We start from the raw sequence: 27,229 nt of genomic DNA on the forward strand, positions 1-27,229 counted from the left end.
AAAGTGCTTCAGGGGAAATTGGCAAGAGACCACACTTCATTGCAGAAACCTGAGAAACATTAAAACTAACTTAATTTCTTGCAACAGACAAAAATCAGACAAAATTGAGTAACTGCAATTAAAATATGTACTTTCATGCATTTTATGTGGCTCGGGTGGGTAAAAATCTGCCTGGATGCCCAGGCTCAAAGAACGGAATTAAGCCCATTTGGTGGCCAGCCAAAAGTGTTTGTTTCCTGAGGGCTCAGTACTGGGGCCAGTTCTCTTTATCAGTGACCAGGGCAAGAGGATGAGGGCACCCTCAGTAAGTTTGCAGATGACACCAAGTTTGGGAGAAGTGCTGATCTGCTCGAGGGTAGCAAGACTCTGCAGAGGGACCTGGATGGGCTGAGGTTCAACAAGGCCAAGCGCTGGGTCCTGTACTTGGGTCACAGTAACTCCATGAACACTCCAGTGGAAAAGGACCTGGGGGTGTTGATGAACAGCTGGCTGAAGATGAGCCACTGTGTGCCCAGGTGGCCTGGTTTTCTGTGGCACAGGACACAGGAGTATGAAGTATCTACTTTCCACTCAATTTACTGTCTGACCACTCGTGTAACAGCCAAATAAGGAACATCTAATTGACCACATATTTCAAGGCAGACTTCAAGGCTTTGTGCCCTTCAAGAAGGAAGGAAGTCCATGACTGAGGAAGACAGTTCCTTTGCAGTTGGGTGGGAGGAGGAGGAGAGCTGACGGTGTGCTTACCGCTGCCCCTGCTGGTGTGTGAATGTGGACAATGCACTTCACATCAGGCCGGGCCGCGTAGATGGCTGAGTGCAAAGTAAAGCCAGCTTGGTTCACACCCAGGTTAGTGCTTCCACGATCAACTACATCACCCTGGATATTGATTTTAACCTGGCAATGAAAAGAATTAATTTCAGAAGTGAATCCAGACTGCCAAAAATCCAATTCAATTCAGCATCTCCCAGCTGAAGTTCTAAAACCGTATTTCTTTCAGTATTTTATTTAAACAAGTGTCAAAATGCGCACAATAAGGCTGCAGGAAGGTGCCCAGGGCCTCAGCTTGAGATGAAGTCAGCTGAATGAGACATTAGGAACTCCTGGATATGACACAAGTCACTGCATGTAAGGAGCTGACAGAAGTTACAGACAGTGCTGTGACAAGCGGCTGCACTTCAGAGGGTTATGGTGGAGTTATGTAAGAAGCTTGCAAGCTTCAGACACCAGAAGTACTGAGACCTTCTGGGAAGCAGTTTCTTGAAAGGCCAGCACCTTTAACCACAGCACTGGTACCATGCAAGGCTAGGACTGCCCAGATGATACTGTTAAGTAGCAAATTTGAGTATGGATACAGCAAAACTGGAATAAAAGGGGAAAAGTAATTATGTACAAGTTGGGGCACTGAAGGGCCAGTCAAGTAAGCAGGCTGCTGCCTTATCACGGTAGTCTCCTCTTATTAAATCCTGCTGCCAGCTATTTCCTGTGTGAACATGCTCTCTACTCTGTGCACATTTTACTACCTTCATACAACCTTAACTCAAGGTACTCACATTCCTGATGGAGAGATAAAAGCAGAACACCTTCAGAAATAACCCACACCAAACAAAGCACAAAATACCCCAACAGCATGGCCCTTAACCTCTTCTGAAGATCTTGTAGTAGCAAGAAAGGGCAGGTCTCACGTTTTCTCTATTCCTTTTCCTAGAGCTTTCTCAATTAAAATTCTACAGATGGTTAAGGTGAAATTATGCAAGAAAGAGCAAGCTTTACAGATAGCTGAGGAGGAATATTGTGACCTTAAGGTGTCAGGTTTGAAATGTTACTACTCTGCACACACTTACCTCACCTTTCTGCTGCAGGTTGCTTGCCCTAAAGTAACCAGGTGGAAAAAACAGCATGGAAGTTTCTGGTTTGTGTCAGTGTGAGAGTCACCCACGTGAACTCCAGCTGCCTTCAGCAGCAGTGCAGACTAGACTGAAGCAAAACACTCTAAATGCTTCCACAGTGAAGGGAGTTGTGTCTTCAGCTGCAACTCTGAGATCTCAAAACTGATGAATTTATTGACGCCCTCAGATACTTATATCATTAAATGATGGCAGCTAAATCAGGCATCTGACAATGTCTTGAAATTGTGATTGCTTTGCATGATGATGTCTGAAACACAGACTGTTTGCCTCACAGCCAGCAGCTCTCAAGGACACGATGTGATTAGCTGTCCCAATGAGCTGGCTCCTCCTTACAGCCAGATCAACCAGAAGACACCTGCTGGTGGAATCTCAGAGATACCTCGGCTGTACTAAACCCAGCCCTGTTCAGTGAAACTCTTCTAAACAGAATAAATTATTCTCTAGGACAGAATTTAAGCAGAGACAGATAGAACAGTTTCATATTTGACAGCTTACCAAACTAGATGCAGTAACTTCACTATAGAGGAGTCCAAAAGGTACGATGAGGAAGTGCTCCTGCTCAGAATTTACTCTGGCCTAAGGGTAAAACAAGAGCACAGATTATTAGGACTAAGCATACAGGATGGCCCAAACCCATGGAAGTTACTTTCACTTTCTAAGTGTGAAATGGGCAAGCATGCCCGTACCATGCAATATGGCTTTCCTGTATGCTGTGACAGATAATCAACATACAGCACAGTTAGTTAACTGATGGTGAATAAAGCCAGATGCCAGAGTCCTTTGCATTAGGATCTTTAGATCCTGTGCTAACAAGAACTCAACTACTGTGGATAAAAGGAATGATACCAAGAGAAGTATGGGGGGAAAATGTTTGGATTTGGAAGAGTGGATTTCTACCCTAGCAAAACAAAGTTTGAAAAAGCAGCATGTGAATAAACCCAAGAGCTTGGCCTCTAGATCTGAAAGTTTAATGCTGAGAAGGGTTTCATCTCTGATAAGGGTGCCCGTCAGACATCTGTGAGCAGTGCAGCACACCTGAAGGTCCTCTACTGAGTACCCTGACCCTCACTTAGTTATCTAACCTAAGTAACTGATCATCTGAAAGCTTCTAGCACCAATCTATCTTCCTTTACAACCAGCTGCTAACATGCTCTAGCATGAGTCTTAAACTGAGCCTGCTCCCTGAAGGTAATCTGTACTTTTATGAATCACTGGAATAGTTCTTCATTCCAGAAACGTAAATGATCTGGAAAATCTTCTAGCTATGCAAGACAAAGAACAGTCATTATGCAAAATGCTCCAAAGGCTAACAAGAGAGCTCAAAGGTAACACAAACAAGAAGCAAGACTCGCAAAGCACCTTACTTGAGGATTAGATCCAACAAACAGCTCATGCCCTCAAAGCAAACCAAGGCTTGGTGGATGATGTGCACCTTCTGTAAAGCTCTCGTCTCAAATTCTGCCTAACCCTGGAGGCACCCAAGTTTACTCTACATTATTGCACTTGACATGAAAGCTCTCAATGCTCTGTAGTTCTGCTTCTGCACAAGGACTGCAGCAGTCTGAACCATTCCACATCACAGCAGCTGTCAGGGATTGGTAAGGATCCAGAAAAGCAAAGATAGTCCACCCAGCTCCCCGATATGCCCAGACTGGCACACACACTATTATCCATCCTCACAGTTCCTTTCTCCTCCAACACACAGGCATAAGTCCCTCACAGAAGGCTGCCATATCTCTTCTCTGACTCAAGAAGTGCATTAGCAGCTTTTCACTTGAATGCAATCACCTAGTAATTAGAGCATGCACTCACAAATGACTGTAACCCTGCAGTCAACCTCCAGCTCTGCATGCAGCAGTAGGCATTGATCACATTCAAAAGCAGAGCCTTACTACCACACTGCTACTTGATGTATGGACAAATGGAACAAAACCAGGCCTGGTTTGTAAATATAAAACCACCTTGTTCTGTATCAGCTTCTGAAGATTAATCATATCTATTAGTCACCTTTTGGAGTATTATTTACTGGAGGAATTTGTAAAATGTGGATGAACTATGACTTGTGATTGCTACTGACAAACCATCCACCAAGAGCTTTCCAGTACTATTTCACCCTTCAAAGCTGTCTAAGACCCTTTCAGAAGCTCATACTCCAGGTGCTTTGACTATCTTCCACCTCAGTTGGTATCACCATGATCTGATCTTCCTGTGCTCATTTCCTACCTAAAGAAAGAAAACTTGAAGCATTCCATCCCAACCACACACCCTTGCCTTGACCACCTCCACAGACATGCCACTCTTCATTTATGTCCCCTTTACAAACAATGAATAAACATGTCCTGTATTAGCCCCTGTTACAAAAGGGCAAGAAAGAACAATTAAGGGGCAGCACAGAGTTGTTTACGAGAACCATCATGGTGGATATGCCCCCTCCCTCAAGGAACCAAGGCATCTAACCTCTGCCTTTACCCTGTGCCTACCCAGACCATTTGTCACCTTCAGCTCACAAATATACCTTGAAATCTCCAAAAACAGTAATAAAATAATCATATTTCATTCAGAATGCAACTAGAAATGAAAATACATAAAGGACAACCTCTACTATGCAGACAAAAACAATTCAGCTCTGTTAGGAAGACAATTGACTGGGCTGCACACCACAGCTGTGACTTTGCTCATGAGACTCATGTTGATCATTCTTCTGGCATATAAAACCTCCTTGATCTGACCTCCTTGTCATTATTTTTATGGATTCCAGCGATTACTCAGTCACAAGGAAAATTGCTGGCACGCTGCATTAAGCTAAGTTTGCCTGTGTTCAGAAACACTACTGCTTCTTTGTCAAAAAGGTTGCTACCCTGAACTGTGAAAATCCAACTGACTCACTAATAAGATATTTTAGTATTTAGAAGGAAAACTAAGACATGACTTGCAGAATAATACATACAATTAATTAAAGCATTTAAGAGACTCAAAGACTGAGTCTTTCAGGAGTCTTAATTTCATCAGAAGAACTTTCATGTACACTCTCATAAGATGCTATTCAGGCTATGGTAGCTGACAGGCAAGCTGTTCCAGTTCTTATTCTTGAGATGTAATGACAAATCCCTTCACTATTATAATGCTTTCAATACCACTTTGCTCTTCTTCCACACAAAGAGAAAATGACAGATGGGGGAGGGAAGCAACCCTCTTGCATGTTAAAACAATTGGTTCAGTTTTCTGTTGATTCAATACTCACTGTTATATGATTGTAAATAAGCTGAGACCAGCCAAAGAGATCTGCTAATCTGTAGAAGGCTGCCAATTTACACCGTAGCAACTTCTCCCCTTTTTCATAAGCAATGGAATCTGATCCTCTTAGATCATTCACTGGTGTCACCATGCCAAGGCCTGGAAAGGAGAAGGGGTAAAGTAACAGCAGGAGAGTCGTGTTCAGCATCAGCTAAAATCTGACAATATGCACCACTATTACAGTGGGTTTTCTTGCTGCTTTCTATCAACATCTTAACCTAAGAAGTGGAGAGTAAGCTTTCATTACTATAATGTCCTAATTTGTATTACACAAACACGACGACAGGCTGACACAAGGTGCTTTATCTTTGGTAGACTGAGCACTGGTTTCCTTCCTTGACACTCATCAGTGCTTCGGTGACAGTGCAATCCTTAGCGATTTTTTCCCCCCCTCTCTGAGTTTCATTGTTAACAGAAAAATGTAACCCCAAATACCCCACTTTTTAAGATACATGACTTACTGTGCCTGAAAAGGAGATCTGCATGTCTAAGATGATGCACAAAGGCTCATTTATTTAAGAAAAATAAGGAAGAAGAGATGATAAATAACAACAAATACCGCGGCTCTAGTCACAGTGCAGTTAGAAATGTGGTGAAAATTAACTATGACAAAGCAGAAGCAGGCTTTCTTTTGGAGATTATTTATTACAAGTATTATTTTAGAGCACAGGCAAGAATGTCTGCTGTCTTAATACAAAACCTGTGTGGACATGCATTCACACACTTTGGGGGGTGGTTTTCCTTGTTTTGTTTGCTGATGGTTTTTGTCTATAGCTTCACATCACAGGAGAAAAATTACGATCAGTATTTCTATGGCAAAAATGATTCGTTTGTAAAGGCCTTCACTGTTACTGGTCTGCTAATGAGTGTTTGATTTTCCTGCAGCCAATCCATGGGGTAAATATTAACAATATTTAAATCTTTACATTTTTTCACCAGTGCTGGCTTCTCAATTAAGACACCACACTTGACATAGCTTTTGATATCAATTATACACACAAACCACACTGCATAGCACTGTGGCGGTCAGGAACCAACCAATTCATTTTCTAGTTGCCACGTTTCTGTGAGCAGAACAGCATCTGAACCTCAGAGCACTCTTCATTTCATTCACACTGTCTCCATTTTAAGCCTTTCAGAAAGCAGGATCCACCATTACAAAGAAAGGTGCACTCACTCATGTTTAATGCAGCCATTCCGCCTTGTGGTGCCGCAGGGTAGACGTTGGGTACGTTTGTGGTCATGAAATCTGCAATCTGCTGCAGAGCCAATAAACCTGTTGGGTTCTTCCCTTTCTTAAATTGTTCCTGGATCATAGATTCCAGTTCTTCACAAAAAGCCTAGCAAGAAGACATTGCACATTGTAAAGCGTGTTCAAATCAACATCGATCTTCCATACAGAGCTTCGGTTTAGCGCTTGGGTGGAAAGATCCCACAGTGCTTCTGAAAGAGCTCAGGGCAGAATTCCTGGGGGCACACTGAAACTTGGAAATGCTGCTCTCTGGAGTTCCAGTGATGTGAGTCACTTTTTAATGAATGGAAACTGAAGCATTCTCTCCAACTAACACCAAAAGCTCACCCAACCTATGGATTTCTGAAGAAGGAGCAGGATGTACAATCAACTTGAACACACCAGATAAATGCAAAAGCAATAGAACCAGAATAGAGAAGGAAAATTGTCAGTGTGGCTCACAGGGGGTGTTGTTTTTTTTTTTCCTGGTGGTTTTTATTTCTTTTTGTTTGGGTGGGGCTTCAGCTGGGTTTTCTTTGGCTTTGTTTTTTTGTTTGGCTGGTGGTTTGGTTTTGTTTGTGGTTTGTTGTTGGGTTTCGTTTGTTTGGTTTTTGCCTTTTTCCCCCCCCAGTTTTAACCTAAAGTCTCCCATCAGTTACAAATGTTATGAAAGAAATGCTGATTTGTGTATTTTCCCCCAGGGGAAACATCTTTAATATTAGAAAAATCAATCATTCATAGTTTATTACTGTAAACCATTTCAGAAAGAGATACAGAAGAATATTTCGCATAGCAGAATCAAGTATGAAAAACTGAGCACAGGGCAGATCTGCCTTGTGTAAGCCACTCTTAGAAGTGCTACTTGGATCAAATAAATACTGATTGCAAAAAAGTAGTGAAATATGTAGATGGAATACATGAAAGCAAGAAATACCATTGACAATTATACAGAGGATTCTGAAAGCAAGAATGGAGGAGCTCCTCCTTGAGTAGACATCAAAACTCTAACCAGATAATCATAGAATCATAGAATCAACAAGGTTGGAAAAGACCTCAAGGATCATCAAGTCCAACCTGTCACCCAAGACCTCATGGCTATTAGACCATGGGGCAATGTCCAATCCCATCTTGAACACCTCCAGGCACGGCGACTCCACCACCTCCCTGGGCAGCACATTCCAATGGCTAACAACTCTCCGAGTGAAGAACTTTCTCCTCACCTTGAGCCTAAACTTCCCCTGGCACAGCTTGAGAATAATGGGAGGAAAAATTAGGATTTTACAAATACAAAAAGTAATTCTAATCACAGTTAGGATACTTCAGAACAAAGGTGAACAAAACCAAAAGTATAACCAAACATATCTAAGATGTCACCAAATTCTCCAATTCTACAGAGACATTAAAATTAGAGGTAAGAAATGCAACACTTGAAAGATGGAGCATTTTGTTTTCTTACTGGGCTTTGAAGAATCATGGAGACCCTCTTCTTCTGTTCCATCATGTTAAAATCCTGGCGAAGGTCAGGTGCCATGTTCCTCTCTCTCAAATAATCTGGATTATTTTCATCAACTCGATCAAAGTACCTCTCTTTATGAGGGGCTGTTGTTGGAGGTGGTGAAGTCACCACCCCCACACCAGAATCACCATTCATAGCACAGCTTTAAGGAACCTATGAAGAGAGGGCAGAGAAGAGCAATAAATAAATCAAGCAAGGAAGTAGTTCAGGACTTCGTAGGGGTTTCTTTCAGAGGTAGCAGCTCAAATCCATCTAGAATTTGCCTGGCTTCCCAAAAAACCCAAACTATGTTTGTTCAAATGAAGAGCAATATTTTAGATGAGAAAAAAGATTTCCAAATACAAAATGAAAAATTTAGGCTAACAGACATGAAAATTGAATTATGTCCTGCGTGCACATGCTACACAAACCTAATTAGAGTTTCCATTTCAGCTACTTCCTGTTCTTTAAACTGCCTGCACAGTTTGGTTTTCAGCAGCATGGAAGCACTCCAAAGCTTCTCATAGACAATGACAGAGAAGTTCAAGACACATGAGGTGTCTTGACACTCAGTGGTTTGGTTAGTTTTGTACTTGGAAGTTAAACCAGACATAACATGAGTAAGAGTTTAAATCCTCACGGAAAATAGGGCTGTTACATGTTCATCAAGATGAAGAACCAACCCCACCAGTAGGTGCCCAAATTGCAGTCACATTTCTGGAGACACAACTCACAACTACTGCCTCTGCACCTCAAGATGTGCTTTTGACAACTCTATTTATTTTAGGTTCATTCACCAACACACACATCACTGCATTAGCATGTGGGGTTTGGAAAGCACACACACACAAACAGCCCCCACCCACTGGCCAGGGCTGGCTCGGTTTTCAATGTTGCAATCTGCAACTGCATCTATCTACTAGAAAGGCTGGAACCTCAGCTCATGCTTGCATCCTTCTTTCACTCACAAGAATCCCTTTGTGTAACATTATCCCAGTTTTCTGGGCAGAGTATTATAACCTTCATTCCAAAATTTTTTAGATGGTGCTTTAAGTCTTCCACCGACAAGCGACCAGCTCAATAAAGTCACCCTTGTGACACCTTCAGACTCAAACCTCCAACTCCTGATCATCTGACATGACAATTAAATGAAGCTTTTTCAGAGAAACTAATTTACATATTGCACAGGATTAAACGCAAGCTGTACACCACTGAACTGAAGTAAGAATACTGAACTCTGAATGCCTTACTAGTTCGAACTGCAGTTTCGTAGCTCAGGCTTGTAAATATCCCAGATTAATGGCACTTGCCCCCCAAGGTCTAGCAATTAACAGGTTTATGACTGCAATAATAACCTTTTATTTTAATGACTGTCAGCTGATGATGATAGGAGGTATTGATTTCTGAATTAGGAAGAGTTTTTTAATGAGTTTCCTTAGGATACCCTTTGGGAGTAAAATGTGATGAGCTCTCCAGAAGAACCTCACTTCTATAGATACCAATAAATAAATCAGAGGAATCTGAAGAGTTTAGCTGAACACACGCTGGGGAATGGCCAATGGTTCCATAAACTACAGTCACAACAAGCTGCCCAGGCAGTAAAAGAAGGAAAACAAATTAAGATCATCTTTACTCCCAGAGCTCTTCAGAACAGACAATCCGTCACAATGCAGTGCAGTGCAGCCCCTCAGTGAGATAAGCTGTAATGTCAAAGGCCTTGCTGCCATGATAAGTGTTTTTTGTGAGAGAGCCTGTTCCAACACAACTGTGCCAGCAAAAGCCACACCCCTAACTGAAAAAGCATCTGTCTGGAAAAGAGAAGTGCATGAAAAATTTGAGTTGGTGTGGAGCTGGGGAGGAAGCAGAACATCCATCTACAGAAAGTAAGGTTTGAGTATCACCTGGTATCTAATCAAGCCCTGGTTACGGATGTGCACTGTTACCATGTCACTCAATACTTTGGTACTTAATGCATGTTTGCCGACTCTGCCTTACTTCAGAGTAGTATTTGCCAAACCCACTCCTTAAAAAACTCTGCAATAGGGAAATTATTTATGATTTGTACTCAAGTTTGCATCTTTTGCAGGGAGAACATTTTGGCACCAGTGACACTGGATTTATTCTTGCCATTTCAAATGTTTCCTACTGAACTTTTGAAAGGAAAAGCTGGCACTACCTCAGGAAGTCTTAGAACAAAGAAAGTAAATCATGATTGTGCTGCTTACTAGACAGCACACTCAACATCACAAACAGTTATATTCTTTTTTAGTAAATGTTCTTTGCTAATGCATCTTCAGACTTTCCTCTGCTCTTTGTTTTCAGACAGGAAGGGACTGTTTCACGAACAAGAAGAGTTATTTATCTGGTACTGAATGCGGGCACCATCATCTCACTTATTAACAGAGATGCTGCAAGGTAAATAGCGGACTCCAAAAATGACTATCAGCTTAAGACACAGCATTACTTAGTAACTGCAGCTCATCAGCATTTATTATTTCCAACCACCCTGGTGGTGGCTTTCAGCTAAATCATGGTCTTCAGATAAATTCATTTGATGAAGCTGCTCCGACATTGACACTGAAACCTTCACGTTGAACCTGCAATTAAAGAGCTCCCCAAATGAGTCCTCACAATTACATCACCAAATAAAAATACCCCAAACATCACAGAAGTTGATTTGCCTTCAATTTTATTAAAAAAAAAAAAAAAAAAGGGCTAAACTTCAATGCAAATGAACTTTGAGTAAAACCCACAGAGAAGTAATTAATTAATACTATCACCAAACTCAATTTAACTCAGCTAAGGCATGGGAGCACAACTGGAGGAAAAAACTGAGCCAAAATTAGTGACAACAAGGCAAGATTAGGACTGACTCGAGGAGCCATCAGAGATCACTGCGTAGGGGTTGCAAAGACCTGTGGTGAGGTGGTGTACACAACATAAAACAATACCAAGTAGCAAAATTATCTTCCCTGACTTTGGAAAACCAACCCCACTACTAAAATATTACTGCAGATTCTCATGGATGCCCTTCAAGAAAAGCCATGAAACATCAGAGTGCAAAGAGGGGCTATAAAAATGATTCAGAGGGCAGAAGACTAACTTGTAGAAATGAACATCTTGACCTGAAAGGTTAACTGGTCATAGAGGACAGGGCTTTTCAGTCCTGCTAACAGAAGTATGGAGAGATTTAACACTTGGAACTGAATTCCTGACACATGTGCCCTTGAGTCAAGGTGGAAGTTTCTAACCATACACAGACAATGCTGAGTCAATCGCTTTGCTTTGGAAATCTTTAGATCCAACTTCCAGAACACCTTCTACTACCTGTCTGCAGTGAGATCAGTGTCTTGTCTGCCTCAGAAATCTGAGCCTGCCCTTGCTGCTTAGGCTTTGGGAAAAAGAAGTTGCCACGTGCAGAGATTCACAGCTTGCACTGGAAGGCACCCTCAACGGTCATCTTGTCCAACCCCCCTGCAGTCAGCAGGGACACCTCCAACTAGATAGGGCTGCTCAATACCACAAGAAGTCTGATCTTGAGCATTTCCAGGGACAGGGCCTTGACCACATCCCTGGGCAACCTGTTCCTTTGTTTTATCACTCTCATCGTGAAGAGCTTCTTCCACATAAGATGCTCACACGACCTGCAGCTTCCAAAGCACCTCTGGTATTCTATAGCACTTTGGGACTTTTGTTGTTGTTCTGTTCATTTTAAACAACAAATAGCACCTTCCTGAGCCAGTTGGTTAGTGACAGCTGGAGACAGTGTCAGACAGCACAAGTATTCAGAGACAGTACCAAAAATCCTTAATCCTTTCTCCTGTGCTCAGGTCAGACTGATCAGATGTGCAATTAGGACAAATTTTCCCCTCAGGTCAGGTAGGATCTCTCTTACTATTTTTAATGATCTGCTGCTGCAGCATGAAGTGCAAATCTCTTATCTGAATCTACTCAGACAGACCTTACCTGATAAAGTTCAGTGACACACACTACACAAGCTCCAGCTTGTCTCACTGCCTTCTTCAATGCATTCAGTAGTTTAGTTCACTGAAACTGAACTGACTGGGTTCATGTGCTTTAACGTGAAGTTTAGTCTGGAGGAGAAAAAGGCTCACTAGAGAGGTGGTCTCTCTATGCCTTATTGACAAAACTAACATTTATTGATCAGAACATACTGGAGATAAGTATTTTTTCCAGCCTGATTTATTGCTGCACAGAATTTCTTCATTCACTGATGTCAGACAGACTCAGCTACACACCTCTTGGAACTACAGAAGGCTGAGTCAAGTCACTGACTTTCATCTTCCAAGTGTGCAAAGAGAATCTGAGACCAAGAAAATATAAAATTCAAGTATTTTATTCCATTATTTTCCCACAATTAATATTCATGGATGGTGGCAGCAGTGCATTTATCTTTGCTATTAGGGTCATGAGTCCATGCAAATAAAGAGGTTTAACCCAAATACTGCTTATTTTTAGGTTTCTGTGAACCCACATGCACTTCCCAGGCCTCACACCAATAAGCCAGTGCCCTGAGATTTTTCATCACAGGTCAAATTAGATCACCAGCTTCCCAAGGGCAGGGCCCCAGCTTTATCCAGCAAGTACTCAGAAAGCCTGAGCCAAACTGATTGGTATGTCTGACCCAAAAATGAACACTGGCCCTAAACCCAAGTTCATTCCAACACTGTATCTGTGGAAAACACAAGTGGACACGTCAGTTTTTCAAAGAGAGAAACAAGAGATTTAATTTGCCTGTGTAACAAAGTAGGTAAGACAACTTCCATCATTTTCACATACATGCATTTGAAACCAGACTCTCCTAGGAAACAAGTCATAGAAGTCCCCAATTCTTGGCAGTACTCCCTTCCACACAGCCCCCTGGAAGGAAAGCCATCTGCTTACATAGAGGTGATACTTACCCAAGAAGAATCTAATGCTGCTTCACACAAGAGCAGTGGTTGCACCAGTGGCTTTAAAACAGATATGAGAATTAGGTCAGGACCAATGATTGAGGACAAGGTTTTACCACTGTCCATCACAAACGTAGGGATGCTTGGGACACATCAGGTCAAGAGGAAGAGCACAGAGGACAGGCTCTTCCCCACAGGACAGGCTGTAGCACACCCTTACACCAGTGAAGTTTATAAGCAACTTGTAGCAATAGGTTGAGGGGTGATGGCTTCCAACTGGAAGAAACTGGATTTAGATGAGACACGAGGAAGAATTTCTTCCCTGTGAGGGTGGGGAGGCACTGGAACAGGTTGCCCAGAGAAGTTGTGAAGGCTCCAAGCCTGGCAGTTTTCAAAGGCAGGATGAATGGTGCCTTGAGCAAGCTGCTCTAGTAGGAGGTGTGGCTGCCCACGGCAAGGGGTTGGAACTAGATGATCTTCCAACCCACACCATTCTAGGATTCTATCTACCAGAAGGGAGAATACTCCAGGGATCATTTGAATGCAAGACACAGCGTGAGTTGCAAGTTGTCTAAATGAATGCCACATGCACAGTCCAGGTGCAAAAAGAGGAGACAAGAGGAGAGAGAGCTTTCTTCTTCCCCCAAGATTTTCTTTTGTCCTGAAGGTTCAGCCAAATACACAAAACAAACAAGGCCCCTCTGCTATGCAATACAACCACAGGAGCATTGTTTCACTTTTCCTATAAAGCTTTATAGGAAATGTTCTTTGATGGCACTACCTATGCAGTGCCACCCTTCTTCTAAGTAAAGGAGAGTGAACTGTTTAAAATTAGACATGAATCTTTACTAAAAGGTTTGTTCAGGTTTTCAGATAGGTTATGCCACATGAATGTCTAGGGAAAAATACAAACAAGCAAGCAAGAAAGAGCCCACCCACACGCCCAGTGCTATCACAGACAGAAATAAACCACCTCACTGTTGGGACTAACAAAAGCTCCTACAAAGGACAGAAGAAATTCAAACTCAGTTTCCACAGGAATCTGGATACTTCCCTGATACTTTAAAAATGCAAGAAATGTCAGTAACTTCCAAGCATTCATATCTAAAATATTAGTATCATGATGCATAAAGGAGTGACTGAACTGCAGCAGTGCTCAGGCGGAGAGGCCCCATCTTGGCCTGGCTCCAGTTATTTTCCTGTAGGACTGAATAGCGAGGGATGAGATTTCTGAAACCCGCTGGCAATGAACAAAACAACGTCATTTAACCCTTTGCACTCCTCTGCAGAAAGAGCTCCTTCCACAACAGCTGGATGACATTTTGTGTCTTAATTCACCAGGGAGAGAAAAGCGGTTAGAGTCTTTTCTTCCCTCAGTTACACCCAGCTAGTAAAACCGCTGCCCTGGACTCGTTAAAGCTACAGTTTGACTTTATGCAAGTGTGAGAGCTGTTTTATGGGTTTGGTTGGAGGTTTTGTCAAGTTCATTCAGGTTAAACACTGAAAACATCTCACAGACTAGGATGGAGACTGTTGACAGTCATTCTGGAACAGAAGACATCCTGGGATAAACGCTTAACTGATATACAAACAGCCAAAGACAAGGTCATTTTTAGTTTGAAACAGAATGGCACTGACAGTGTTAGAGCAAATTTACATGTATTCCAAGGGTTCAAATCAGCCACAGAGGTTACGACAGAATGTAAAGGACAACTCCACACTTCACACCCTGAGTAAATGAATCCCAGAGAAGAGTCCACAGCCCCCTTGAATTGCGTATGGACATGTATGAACAAAGACACCGCTGCTCAGCCTCACCACGCAAAAGTGTTCCACTTACTATTACTGCTCATGAAGAAGCTGAAATGGGGATGTTTAAACAGGGGAGTAAGAAGATTCTCTCAGAGTTTTAACCACAAGACATCTAAATGCAGAGACCAAACTCACTCAAGTTAAATAAACAGGAGGATTTTTAACCAAGGAAGTCTAACAACCTGGAATTCAGACAATCAAGCACATGAGTTATCAGATTCTGCTTTACAGTTTATCCTGCTTCTGTCAACAGAGCTTGGGGATTTGTAGGAGTTACACAGAAAGGGCTGCAAAATTGAAAACCTCCAAGTTCCTCATTCATCAGAAATTATTAAACCTTAATAACAGCTCTCACATAAGCTCTTCTACATCCTGAGTTGGAGACAAGGACAAACTGAAAGCGCATAAACATATCAGTTTTGCTTTCCAGATGAAACCACAGAATTTGCATGTTCCTTACATATTCCAGTAAGAAGCAATGGCACTGATATTAGACTGCTTTTGTTATGCTCAGACTTCCCAGCCACTAACTCTTCTCATGTTGTTCTGAGCTCAAGCTGCAATGTACATGGTCTTGAAAAACATCCAGCCTCCCTCTCCACGGACAGTGATCCTTAGTTTGCAGAGAACCTGACTTACACACATATCCCATTTTAAATATATTTAAGAGTCACTGTCAGAGGCACACTAAAACTCCCTTCTTGTATACAATATCCCCTTTTTGGCGATGGATTTATTAGGCAATGATATCATAAATCTTAAGTATGCTCTGGCAGCAATTGTTGCCACTCAATTATGTAACAAGCCCTCGTAATAAAACTCAAGAACTATGTGAATTTCTTTATGCTCTCCAGGAAATGTTAGAAGCAATTAGTGTGACTGCTCCAAAAGATTACAAAACCACAAAAAGAAGGATAAAGAGACTAAGTAACAGAGCTACAAGGTGAACTTCGTGTTTCTGGATGAATTCCTGATCAATATCCCTCTGCCTTTGGAGATCCTGCAGAAAATGTCACATAATAAAGAATTCTGCCCTCTTAAGAGGCTGGCTGGTTGAGACTTTTGAGATGGAACCAAGCTGAATAGTCATGACTAGATGCATGGATTCAGCCACTATTTTCCAGTAGACAGCCCAAGTAACTCAGAAGGTACTACAGCAATTAGACAGCGTGCAGGCATTATGCTGGAAGCAGCGAGTCTGATGCGTCAGCATCACAAATGCTGTGGATGGGTGCTACAAGTTTGAGTTAGAATTAAACTATGTAAGTGAGGTGGAGGCTAATATAAAGACTGGAGATTTCCAGTAGGCTTGAATTGGGCAGAGGAAGGCAGCAGAGAGGCTGAATTTTTCCCGAGTCTCTCATTCACATGCAGCTGAAACTCTTCTAGGTGGCACCCCCCAGGTCTTTAATAGCACTTTCCAGTTTTGGTGGGGGAGGAAGGGAGGGACAGAAATCCAGATAAATTATGAGACCAATTTAGGCTCTTGACAGAGCAGAAAGACAGAATTTGAAAAGCCTGTACGCAGGAGGAAACAAATCTCTGCAGAATGCAAGCCTAAGGATTCATGTTGACATAAACTTTCCATGAGATTTTCATACTGCACATAAAACCAGCTTTGAAATGTGACCCTCACATGTGTCATCATTCTGTTTCCAAGTTAGACAGCAAAGAAACAGGCTTTTTCAAATTAAAACCCCAACTCCTTTACATGGTGGTTATTCAGGCATTTAGAATACAATAGAATTTGTAAATTCAGGTATATGAAAGATTTTAGGAACATAGAGAGGTTTTCAACATCTATTATCCACCCTACACTGAAAATTCCAGTGTCTAAAATACATGCCCTGTCTAAAGGATATTAACACTATCTTCACCAAAGTCTTAGAAGCAACAGCAGGACAAAGTTCATCCCGTTGCAGTCACCAAACCCAAGAACATTCTCTTTTCCTTCTCAGAATGCTCTTGACAACTTAAATCTGTAATTTAAGACACAAACTATGGATGAAAGTCTCCCTGGGACTCCTTTTCCTGCGTTAGACAGTTGTTTGTTCCGTATTAGGAAACGGCACGTCACAAAATGCTCATGGACTCCAGGTTAGGAGCAATTCACCTCTGTTTTTCATTTTCCCAGGGGTGTGAATGCACTCCCCACCCCACAATTATGCAGCCCTGTTTCCTACTTCTGGGTTAACCTCAAGGGTCATGTACACCCACACAGCAACAGATGAAATACTGTGAGAAAACCACCCTCCTGATCACGCCATCTCCCCTGTCAGACAAGCGCTGCACAACTGAGCATGGCTGAATAAAGCAACACGACACAAAGCCAGGCCTGATCTTCCAGCTGGGTTTCTCATCATTTCCACTGGACAGTGGCAAAAAGATGCTGTTTACAGAGGGTTTCAGAAACACAGCTCTGTCAGGTATCAAGAGGATGGGGTTAGGCGCTTTTCAGTGGTGCCTGGTAAAAGGACAAGGGGCAACAGGTACAAACTAGCCACAGGAGGCTTCACTTGCACTGTAGGAGAAACTTCTTTACTTTGAGGTGGTAGAGCACTGGCCCAGGTTGCCCAGAGAGGTTGTGGAGTCTCCTTCTCTGGAGACTTTTAAAGCCTTCCTGGACACATTTTTGTGCAACCTGATCTAGGAGAACCTACCTGAGCAGAGGGGTTGGACTAGATGATCTCCAGAGGTCCTTTCCAACCCCCACCATTCTGTGACTCTACACTTACTGAATTCAAGTCCCAATATAAAACACGAAAGGCTCCTGCTCTGCACGTACCCCATGCTTCCAGATGAAGCTGGACACTATCCATCTATAAAGACTATCATCTTTAGGCATGGATTATATTAGTTGACAAACATTTGAAGATTAAGAGTAAAACCCCACAATGTTTCTATACATCTGTCTTTACTGGTTGTCTAAACACAACTCCACTCTAATAACATCTTTGTTACTGATTTTTACTGGGATCCCTAGCCAAGCAACTTCTCTTCTATACATGAACAAAATATACTTTATCTAAGCAACTTCTAAATGTGAACAAAACATTCTATACATAAAAACAATGTCCTCTATCTTTCAACACTATCACTACCAACAGCCAAAAAACTGCTGAAAACACAGTGTGCTTGCTTACATGTCAAGCAGGAACCAGAAGACCTTTCCTCAATGTGTTCTAACAATCACACCCAGCCACCACTGGGCTTATAATCCCAGAAACACAAATTTAAGTTAAAACAACGATCACTAAAGGATAAAGAGATGTGTCAAATCAGTTGAGAGTCAAAGATCCTGACTAATCCCCACAGTACTGTCCAAATACTTTTGTTCCTGAACCAAGGTGTAAAAATCTCTCTAGAACCCTGCTGCAACAAATCTATTGCTGAAATACATATGTGCAGTCCTTTCAAGCTCATTGACAAACTACTTGCATTAGAAAGAGCAGAACAGTGCCATGCACACAGCACTCAATCCAGCACTCTAAGCCCAGCTCTCACAGCTATTTCCCAAACCACATGCAGTCAGACACATGCCAGTGGTTTCTGCCCCTGTGAAGTCCAACTGACCTCAAGAAGACCTCAGAAGTTGGTAAGCAGCTCTCCAAAGAGACAGGCAAAATGAAAACAGCCATCACCTGTATCAGAGATGTGCTGTGGTTATTTGTTTTCACAACAGAATTGTTTTGTATGTAGGAACATCTACTCCAAGCCTTTGCCTCCCCAGCCTTCTTTTCTCCAGGCTGGACAACCTCAACTCTCTCAGCCTGTCTTGAGAGCAGAGATGCTCCAGCCCTTGGATCATCATCATGGCCCACTCTGGACCCCCTCTATTCTGCAGGGCCAGATGACAAATGCCATTTACCACCCTGTTTTGAACACTGAACACAATTGGCTTTTCAGTAAGTATTTCTATTATTTCTGTCAACCAAGGCAATAAAATTACTTATTTCATCTGTTATCTTTCCAGTTAGCATGCCAAATCATACATGGTCCAGCTGAAACACATTTCAGGAACAAAAGCCAAAACAACCAACTTTTAGGGTTTTCCTACTGGACATTGATAGACTACTTCCAAATACCAATATTCCTAAATACAGTCTCCTCACTCTGAGAGCTTTCAGGGGACATCTGCTAAGTCCTCCACTCTTGGGAGACTCTTGCCAAACAGTTTCAGGCTTTGGATTTTTTTCTTTCCTTACATGAGACTGTGTCTAAGTAATAAAACAGATTAAACACAATTTAGTCACTATTCACTATGGTATGAACAGTACCAGAAACTTTCAAGTATTAACTATTATTTGAGCTTTCAAAATTACACCTGTCAAGCACTGTCTCCAAAAACTCCATTTTGGGATGCAAGAGCTAACATTAAACCACAGGTGCAAAGGGCCAGTGAAGTCACTGATGATAAGCCTATGTAATTGTTTACCATTCACATTAATCATCAGGTGTGGATGCCACAATTCAAGAGAGTAAGATGTAGTTCTCAGTCTCCTGCATTAGTTCTGAAAGCATAAAATGTTGTTAAATTAAGAAAACAAATCTAATATAGGCACACAAATAGGACCTGGGCACTGCTTTGGCAATTATTTATACCTAAAAATCAACAGGAAATTTAACTAAGAGCTGAAGGGAAGTCAATAACACACATTAAGCAGAGTCAGGAAGGAACCTTTCAAACACCATTAGACTTCAATCCTGTCCTAACCAAACTACTTTCCATGCTTGAACTTCCTCCTAAAAAAATGAAGTGTTCTAGATGAACATTGAGAAAGAATAAGCAAGGCAGAGTTAGAGAAGAGCAAAAATAACCACCCCAGCAGATATTGTATTTCTGCCTGTTTCTTTCTACAAAAACATACCCAGTAAGGTAACTACTGCTGCAGATGAAACAATTGCACAAATGAGCGTTCACAAGCTCCCTCCTGGGCCTGAAATACCTCAGAAGGAATTAAAGCATGATTTAACATGTCGTAACAATTGAAGAAACTGGAGAGATATCCTAACCTCAGGCAACATTAATTCCCCAATTTGCAAGTTAGTGTCTTTCTGTCAGGGAGAAGGCAGTAGAAGCCTTTTCTTTGTCAAGTCTCCTTTAAAACCAGAAATCCATTATGCAGAGATATGGGAGCATCTCTCAGTGCAAACACAAATGGGATGCTTCCTCAAAAAGAAAAACAACAAATTCCAAGCTTATTAGATGGGTGGAGTCTTAGGGCAACAGAAAGGAAGAGCAGGGCAATACACAGCAATGTGGCTGACAAGGTATTCACCACATCAGCCCTTCAGCTGGCATCAGGAGACATCTCAGAGAAATACAAAGACTGTGGCACAGGTTGTGGGCAGCATCCCTCACAGAGGACAGCATGAGAAAAGGACAACACAGGGCTCAGCACTCATCAGTTGCATTATTCTGCATTGGTTTGGGGTTTCTTCATGTAAAACAATGTAAATCCACTAGTTAAAAGACAGAGTATTACATAAACCAGTCTTGAAACCTTCCTACCTGTCCAGCATGTATTACCCCTTGATATAAGCATTTCCATAGCTCAGAATACAACTGACCTATAGAAATTCGTCCAAGAAACAAACCACTTACGTACCTAGGGGTCTCTGGAGAGTATCTGGTCAAGTTCCTACATCATCTTGGACTAACAAGACAGGAATCATAGGAACAAACAGCCATTCTGGGTCAAGGAGTTCAAATCTCAAGGTACTGTGGAAAACTACATGTTATATCCCCTCCCCCTGCTTACATAAGCTAACCAGCTCCATCTTAAAGAGTCTTATTCCACTACTCCTAAGGGAAGGCTGTTGCAGACTTCTATGCCTCCGTTGCTTAGGAACCATCTTTTCCAGTTTCCAGACTAGGTTTATTCTTGGATAGTTTATATCCAGTTGTTCTCATACCTCAAGCTTCAGAAACTCTTTACCCACCTGTGTTGTTTCACCTGTATTGCTATGCAGAGCAACTTCTCCCATGCTTTGTTCTCCCAGATCAAACAGGACACCAAGTCCTCTTTCCAGAGCAAATCCTCCATTTGCTTACTGACTCTAGGAATCAGTTCTGCACCTCTTCAAGTCCAAATGCCCTTTTAACTTGATGGCAGGTGACAGGAATTAGATACAATATTCCAGAGAAGCTTTCATTAGTACCAGAAAATGTCAATACCACTTTCCTACTTGAAAGGAAAAATATTAATAGGGCAGCAAGAGCATGCTTGTTATCCTCACACCTTCCATGGTTGCTGACTTTGACAGGTTAGTCAGCCTGAAGTGGTCTTCTGTGTTTGTAGTGGTGACATGTGGCAGCTGATGAGAAAATGTGAGTTTGGTATAAGAAGTGGGAATGCATCAATGTTTTTAATGAAAATAAGCTTGAAACTGATCCTTGACAAATTCCACTGATAACATACTTTCAATACATCACCTTCTGGTCACCCAGTTCTATCCATCCTCAACACATCCTGTCACCAAATCAGTGCTCACACAAACATCACTCTAGCTTGGACACAACACATTGTGTGACTCCTAAACTAAGAGCTCAGCTCTAACCATGTATCCTCTTTAAGATGTCAAGCATGTCATAAAAAGGGTCATTAGATTTCTCTGACCAAGTCTTCCTCTGTTACGAGCTGTACCACTTCATCCCCCATTTTCCTCTTACATACAACAGCTTCTCTTTCTAAATTTAAACAAATCCCTGAATATTAAGGTCACGCTAATGATGCAGTAACTATCCCAAGCCACATTTTCCTCTAAACATAGCTACTAGTGCTGCTCATCCACTGCCCAACACCCTTATGCCTTAACATTTAGTAACAACTCTTGCAACTGGGCCTCCAGTTACACAGACTACCTACTCCAAAATTCCAAAGTAACACAGTCCCATTCACCTGCACCCTGTCAGACCGAACTTTATGGAAATCATTTTCATAATCTCAGCTCAGTAAGTTCAAAATGGTCTTCACTGAAAACCGAGGCAAACTTTCCATGCAGTCTTCCACTTGTATCTATATTATTTTTAGTCTTGTTTCATTGTCCACATGACAAGACAGGTCTTGTTAGGGTTTTCTGCTTACTCCTGATGCTCCTCTTCAGTTTCCTGTTGACCTTGATAAACCTTACATCTCCACTTTTTTTTTTTATAGGGAAAAAAAAAAATCACATTGCTAAGAGCACAAGTACAGAAGTACAGTTGCCAGAATGATCTGCATTTATTGCTGTATCAGAAGTTCAGCTATGCCAGAAGCGAACGCACCTCATTAAATACACCCTGAGCATTGCTGTAGAACAGGAACTGCAAGAACGTTTGGATGCTGAACTAAGTCACAGCCTTTGCAGTTCCAATGTTCACTTCTATAGTTACAATTATTAACAGTTTTTCATGACACAGATATGGTTGGATCTGTTCTTGGGTTAGTTGGACCTTTGTTTGCTTGTTTTTCCCCCTAAATGATGCATGCCTAAAACACGAGTAAAAATCTGTAATGAGTAAATATGCCACAGTCTCTCCAGAGATAGGAGAGCAAGTAAGTTAAAGGGTGCTTAACTTCAGCTTTAGTTCAGATGTTGTATCTGAATGTAAAATGAACACAAAAAACCTGTATCACCACTATTTCAGTCCAAGAACACACTGCACAGCTATCACAAAACTTAGTTGAAGGGAAAAGTGTCTGCAGAAACAAGGTTCAAATTTAGGATTACTATAGCAACAGGGAGGAGAAAATTACTATATTACTCTCTCAGATCATCCAATACTTGAAAGAATAAATTTAGACTTAATTTTCAGTCAAATGAACTGAATTTATCCTACCCATTACTGATTAGCATACCGAATTAAGGATTAAATTAAACAAGCAAGAATTGTAGTGCAAGTTGTAAAGTAGCAAACAAAAATCCAGACTGAATGACCTTTTCCTTCTACCATTAAGTATTTGGACTTCAAACCAGTAACTAGTAACAGAGTATTATTTAGAAAGGTGTCCAGTCCTGATTAAAGGTCTGCAAAGAGAAAGAGGCATTTGAGATCTGCCTTATTCTTAACTAAGTGACTCCAGCAACTATGCTACTGGAATTGTGCAGAAACATGCACCCATTTGACTTGGGGGTGCAATGAATTCCTGAAAGTGTAGTTCAGTTCCTACAGATCCAGCATATTTCAGCAACACCTGTGACCACAGTAACAACAATGCCCTGAAAAGCAGAAAATGTAGAACAAAGTTTAAACTCTCTAAAAAAGTTAAGATTATGAAAAACAAACCCAGGATATCTTAAGTAACTCATTATATCTCTTCTCATTATGCAATATTTAACATTCTTTGTATGGTGGGGTTGTTTTACTTAATGTTTAAGAATAATCTGTGTAACAGACACTATTCCAGCATCTGTTAAAGACTGAAAAAGAGCAAGAAAAACAGCTTCAGTCTTCTGGAGAGAGCAGCCATTGCAACACTTTACCTTAATCACAAATCCCAAAGCCAGGAAACATGTGGCTGAAGTCACAAATGCAGCTACAATGGTTTACTTTTGACATTGAGAGCTTTGCTCAAGGCATGGAGGGGTGTCTCCCCACTTTAGTGGTAAGCATTGACCCATAAAGTCTCTAAGCCTCAGGCAACTTTTCCACCAGCCAGAACATTCAATTAATAAGGCTGCCCTCATAATTTGCAAGACTGCCTAAGTCCAGCTTTTCTGGATGACATTCAGGTTTTAACCACACTTCCCAGCCTTCTGTTCACCACTTCTGGCTTTCCTTGACCAACTGCCAAAATGCTCTTTATTTTCTGGTGGCTGGGCAGGCCAGAGGACAGTTTCAGAGACTACCACCTTCTTCAATTTGTGCAGCTCTGCTTTGTTCACTCTGCTTTCCGCTCTTGGCTCCTCCCCAAGTTGCTGTAGTGGGAGAAAACTGGAAGACACTGGAAGGACTATCATTCCACAACTGTGAAGCAAAGCAGAGGCATCTAAACTGGAGGTTCCTTCTCCTTAAATCAACATCAGCATTAACAGGCTGGGACTGAGGCAAAGTGTCCTAGATCAACAGTAAAGACTATAGCAGATCCACAAGTGGATATACCACCTGTCAAAGTCTTTCCCCTATGCTGCAACCACAAACATCCTCTTCTTATAGGAGAGAGGAAACAGCACAAGATGATCCTCTTAACTCAGCAGCATCAAGATTAGCACAGGTTCTAAAGGAGATGGAAAGTGTGAAAACCACCCAGGCGGGCTCTTAGTTACAGGTAGCAGCAGACAACCACAGGAGAGTCTTACAAGTGCAAGGCACAGAAATCCACCACCTTGACACATAAAAGACAATAGCTTTCCCTGATGTCAAGCATCACCTCCCCCTCCATCCAAATGAGCTACAAAGTTTTACCTAAATCCCCAGATAAGATTCATTTCAGATGTACAACTGAGCTCTAAGCATTTAGATTCCAAAATAATTTAGTACTGTACCACAAACGTTCAACATAACCAAAGAGATTTTTTACTGTATACTTGGCCACAAACACCCCATGGAAAACAACTCACCAACACCTCTTTCCTAACATCTTCATCCTGAATTTACCCATAAGAGACACAAAACTGTTCTGAAATGCTTCCAAGTTATCAGTTCTAACTAAAATTACTAGAATCTATTTGAAAATTCACCATCTAATAAATTTCAGTGCAATAGGGAAGGAGAAGAAAGCCTAAAGACCCACACACTTTGCTATATATACACTACAGGCTTAAAATTATAGCCACAGTTAGGAAAGAAGATTTACTTTGGATTCAAAATAGAATCTTGGGGTTTACAATGACTTTGTTATTCAAATCATATGGAAACTTGAAGTGACATTGAAAAAGAAAGCAACACTTTAGTTGGGTAGAATTTTGTCTGAAAATTGTTAAAAGCTTTTCAGTAACTGAAAGCATCTAAAGACAACAGAACGAATGAAATATGATTTCCTACCAGCTCAAGTCTCTTACACCCCCTTATTTAGCCTTTTTTTATCCTGAGTCCTCACGATCCTCCCTTAAACACCACATGAGCCCTGTCCTTGCTCCTCCCTTCACCCAAGCACTGGTCCACCCAGGTTGGCGATGCAAGAGGTAAAATATACTTGACTGGTTAGAGCTACCCAGAGTGACTAGCAGGTTGTGGCAGGTTGAAATTTACCCCCCAGTATTAACTTTTCCAGACCAACCCAACAGTGATTTGATTTTACTACTTTTCTGTTCAAGATCTCTAAAAACTTTTAAAGGCATAGCCTAAAACTACCACAATGGCAAGCGTGTGACACCTATACAGCCAGATACTGCTGCTTCCCTGAACAAATCAGGAGTCATGCCCCCTTAGCATGGACAAGTTTGGCTACCAGATTGTCCCATTACTGGCAGAAGCTTTGTACACTTGAAGTCACCATTTTCCTGTTAAATTTACTTCATAGGTTCAGAGTTGAAAAGGAAAGTCCCTCTAACTCTGTGATACTTTGATATTTTTGGTGAAAACCTCTCAAAAACTTGCATCTCTCAGGAACTACCACCACAGCAGCAACACATTTTGCTGAATTTTAGGTGCAATGGATGTTTCACATGCATGCATGCATACTTTACAGACTTCCAGCAACAACAGTTAAATAAATTGTTTCATCTATTAAACAAAGACTAAACTCAAAGTTTGCCTTGTCCATCACCTCCACAGTCACAACACAGGAACAGGCACTTTATGCTGTGCAGCATAGAAATAAAAAAACCTCACATGTAAAAAACCCCAAACCAACCAACACCACCAAAAAAAACCTTAATCAAACCCCAAACTAAACCACAGAAAAGAATCATTGTGGGTCAAGGTTTTTCCAGACACTGGCTGGTTTAATCTGGCATTAGCTGCAATAGTGTATTCAGACCTTGCTAGATGGCTAGGAAGCATAAAAAGCACCCCAATAAGAACAAGCTTCTATATGGCTGCAAGTCAAATTACAGTTTTTGGTCCAAAGTTGCTTTTAATGTTTACCGATTCCAACCAAAACTCTAGAACGATCTTGGATGTAATAATCTGTATCCCCCCTAATCTTCAGTGCATGAGTGGGCCACAACCAAACCTTTATTTCCTCATTTGATGCCAAAGTATCAAAGATACCATAAATTGTTACTGATTAACTGCCTTTACCACTGTCTCCATGGCCCCTTTTCAGCAACTCAATAAAGTATAAGGAAGAAAACCCAAATCTCAGAGCTCTGAAATATTTTACTCCCTATCTTTTCAGATTTCAGGAGTCAAGATCTGAAAACAATATGCAACATATGGTGGGGAAAAAAAATAAACCAATCATTTTAAAAGACAAAACCCAACACATCAGTCAAGTAGAAGTGCAAAGGAGTATTCAATGAGTCTGAAAAGCACAGAAACTCAAGCCCTCAGCTTTCTGCTTTCAAGTATGTTGATTTTGAATCAATTTGCAGTGAAAAGAACTCAAATAAGCAATAGCAAAACACTCTTCTGTGTCTAGCTTGCTAATGTAGCTCATCTGAAGCTGAGTAAATAACTGCATCCAAGAGAGCAGGCAGAGACCATTTCTCAAAATGCAATCTAGTAAACAAGGTCAAAAGGAGGAAGTAGGTGCTGAAGAAGTTGCTACTCCTGTTTGACTACACCTCCAAAGACGCTTTCAGTTTCTTCTTAACGGTCAGAGTCAATCCAGCAAAGCCACCAAGCACACGTTGGTGGTACACAAATCCCTCTCTACACTGATTCTTACATTGCCCTGAAGTGAAGAACAGTTAAGACCAATTTTTTCCAAAGCAGCAGCAACATTAAGTTTATTCAAGACCAAGACTGTTGGTTAGAAAGTTAAGCTGGAGCCCTCACCACAAATGGCATCACCTGATTGGAAAAGCAGTTACACCTGATTTGAAAAGCAGTTCTAGAAATGGTGTCTCATGGACTCTCTGCCCTTAACAACTTCTGCAACTACTAACCACTAACATTTCTGAACTGACAAGACCACAGTAAACAACATCCTCTGACTGGTGAGGCAAGAAACAAACTTGCCTCAATTTAACTGAAGATCATCAAGATTATTCCAAATAAACAGATGCTTATTAAGATGGTCACAGATATTACCAGAAAGCTAAGTTGAATGCTTTATTAACTACTGCAGAACCCTGCCTTTGCACACTCAGTGATAGGAAAAGTAACCCCAGGAAAGGGTAATTTTAAAGTAAAAATTATCATATATCAAGAAGATCTGCACAGCCAGTACTATTTAAGCATTACCTGCCTCTAATAAAAAGAAGCTTTCCTCAGGAAATAAACTGGTTTACAGGAGTCACACTCCCCACCTTTCTTTACCAGCAGGTTTCTACAGCTACTGTCCCCAGCCCTACCAAAAAGGAGCATTTTTTATGAGAAACGTTGTAAAAGTGGCAAGATTTTTTTTTCCCCTGATAAGGCTAAATAAATTATATGAATGGAAACTGCAAAACAAGCAATCTGGGAAGTTTTACTACTACTTCAAAATACCTGCCTTTGAATCTGTGAATACAGAAGATGCATAACTTAACAGAAGAGTTTCAG

The 27,229-nt window shown here is 41.3% G+C and overlaps 1 protein-coding gene across 12 annotated transcripts in view; it reads right to left on the reverse strand.

Annotated features, from left to right (window-relative positions):
- ADD1 (adducin 1) overlaps positions 1–27,229 on the reverse strand; it is a 50,969-nt gene that overhangs the window by 20,660 nt on the left and 3,080 nt on the right. For all 12 annotated transcript variants that reach the window (XM_054172327.1, XM_054172325.1, XM_054172331.1 and 9 more), the window contains exons 2-7: positions 7,892–8,104; positions 6,382–6,544; positions 5,152–5,303; positions 2,406–2,486; positions 748–897; positions 1–49 (exon numbers count right to left, since the gene is read on the reverse strand). The exon at positions 1–49 is cut by the window's left edge and continues 95 nt beyond it. In XM_054172327.1, the coding sequence (XP_054028302.1) occupies positions 1–49; positions 748–897; positions 2,406–2,486; positions 5,152–5,303; positions 6,382–6,544; positions 7,892–8,086 (790 nt within the window). In that variant the 5' untranslated portion in view covers positions 8,087–8,104. The remainder of the gene's footprint in view (positions 50–747; positions 898–2,405; positions 2,487–5,151; positions 5,304–6,381; positions 6,545–7,891; positions 8,105–27,229) is intronic.

This window comes from Dryobates pubescens, chromosome 23, assembly GCF_014839835.1.
Source record: "Dryobates pubescens isolate bDryPub1 chromosome 23, bDryPub1.pri, whole genome shotgun sequence".
NCBI classification, from domain to species: Eukaryota; Metazoa; Chordata; class Aves; order Piciformes; family Picidae; genus Dryobates; species Dryobates pubescens.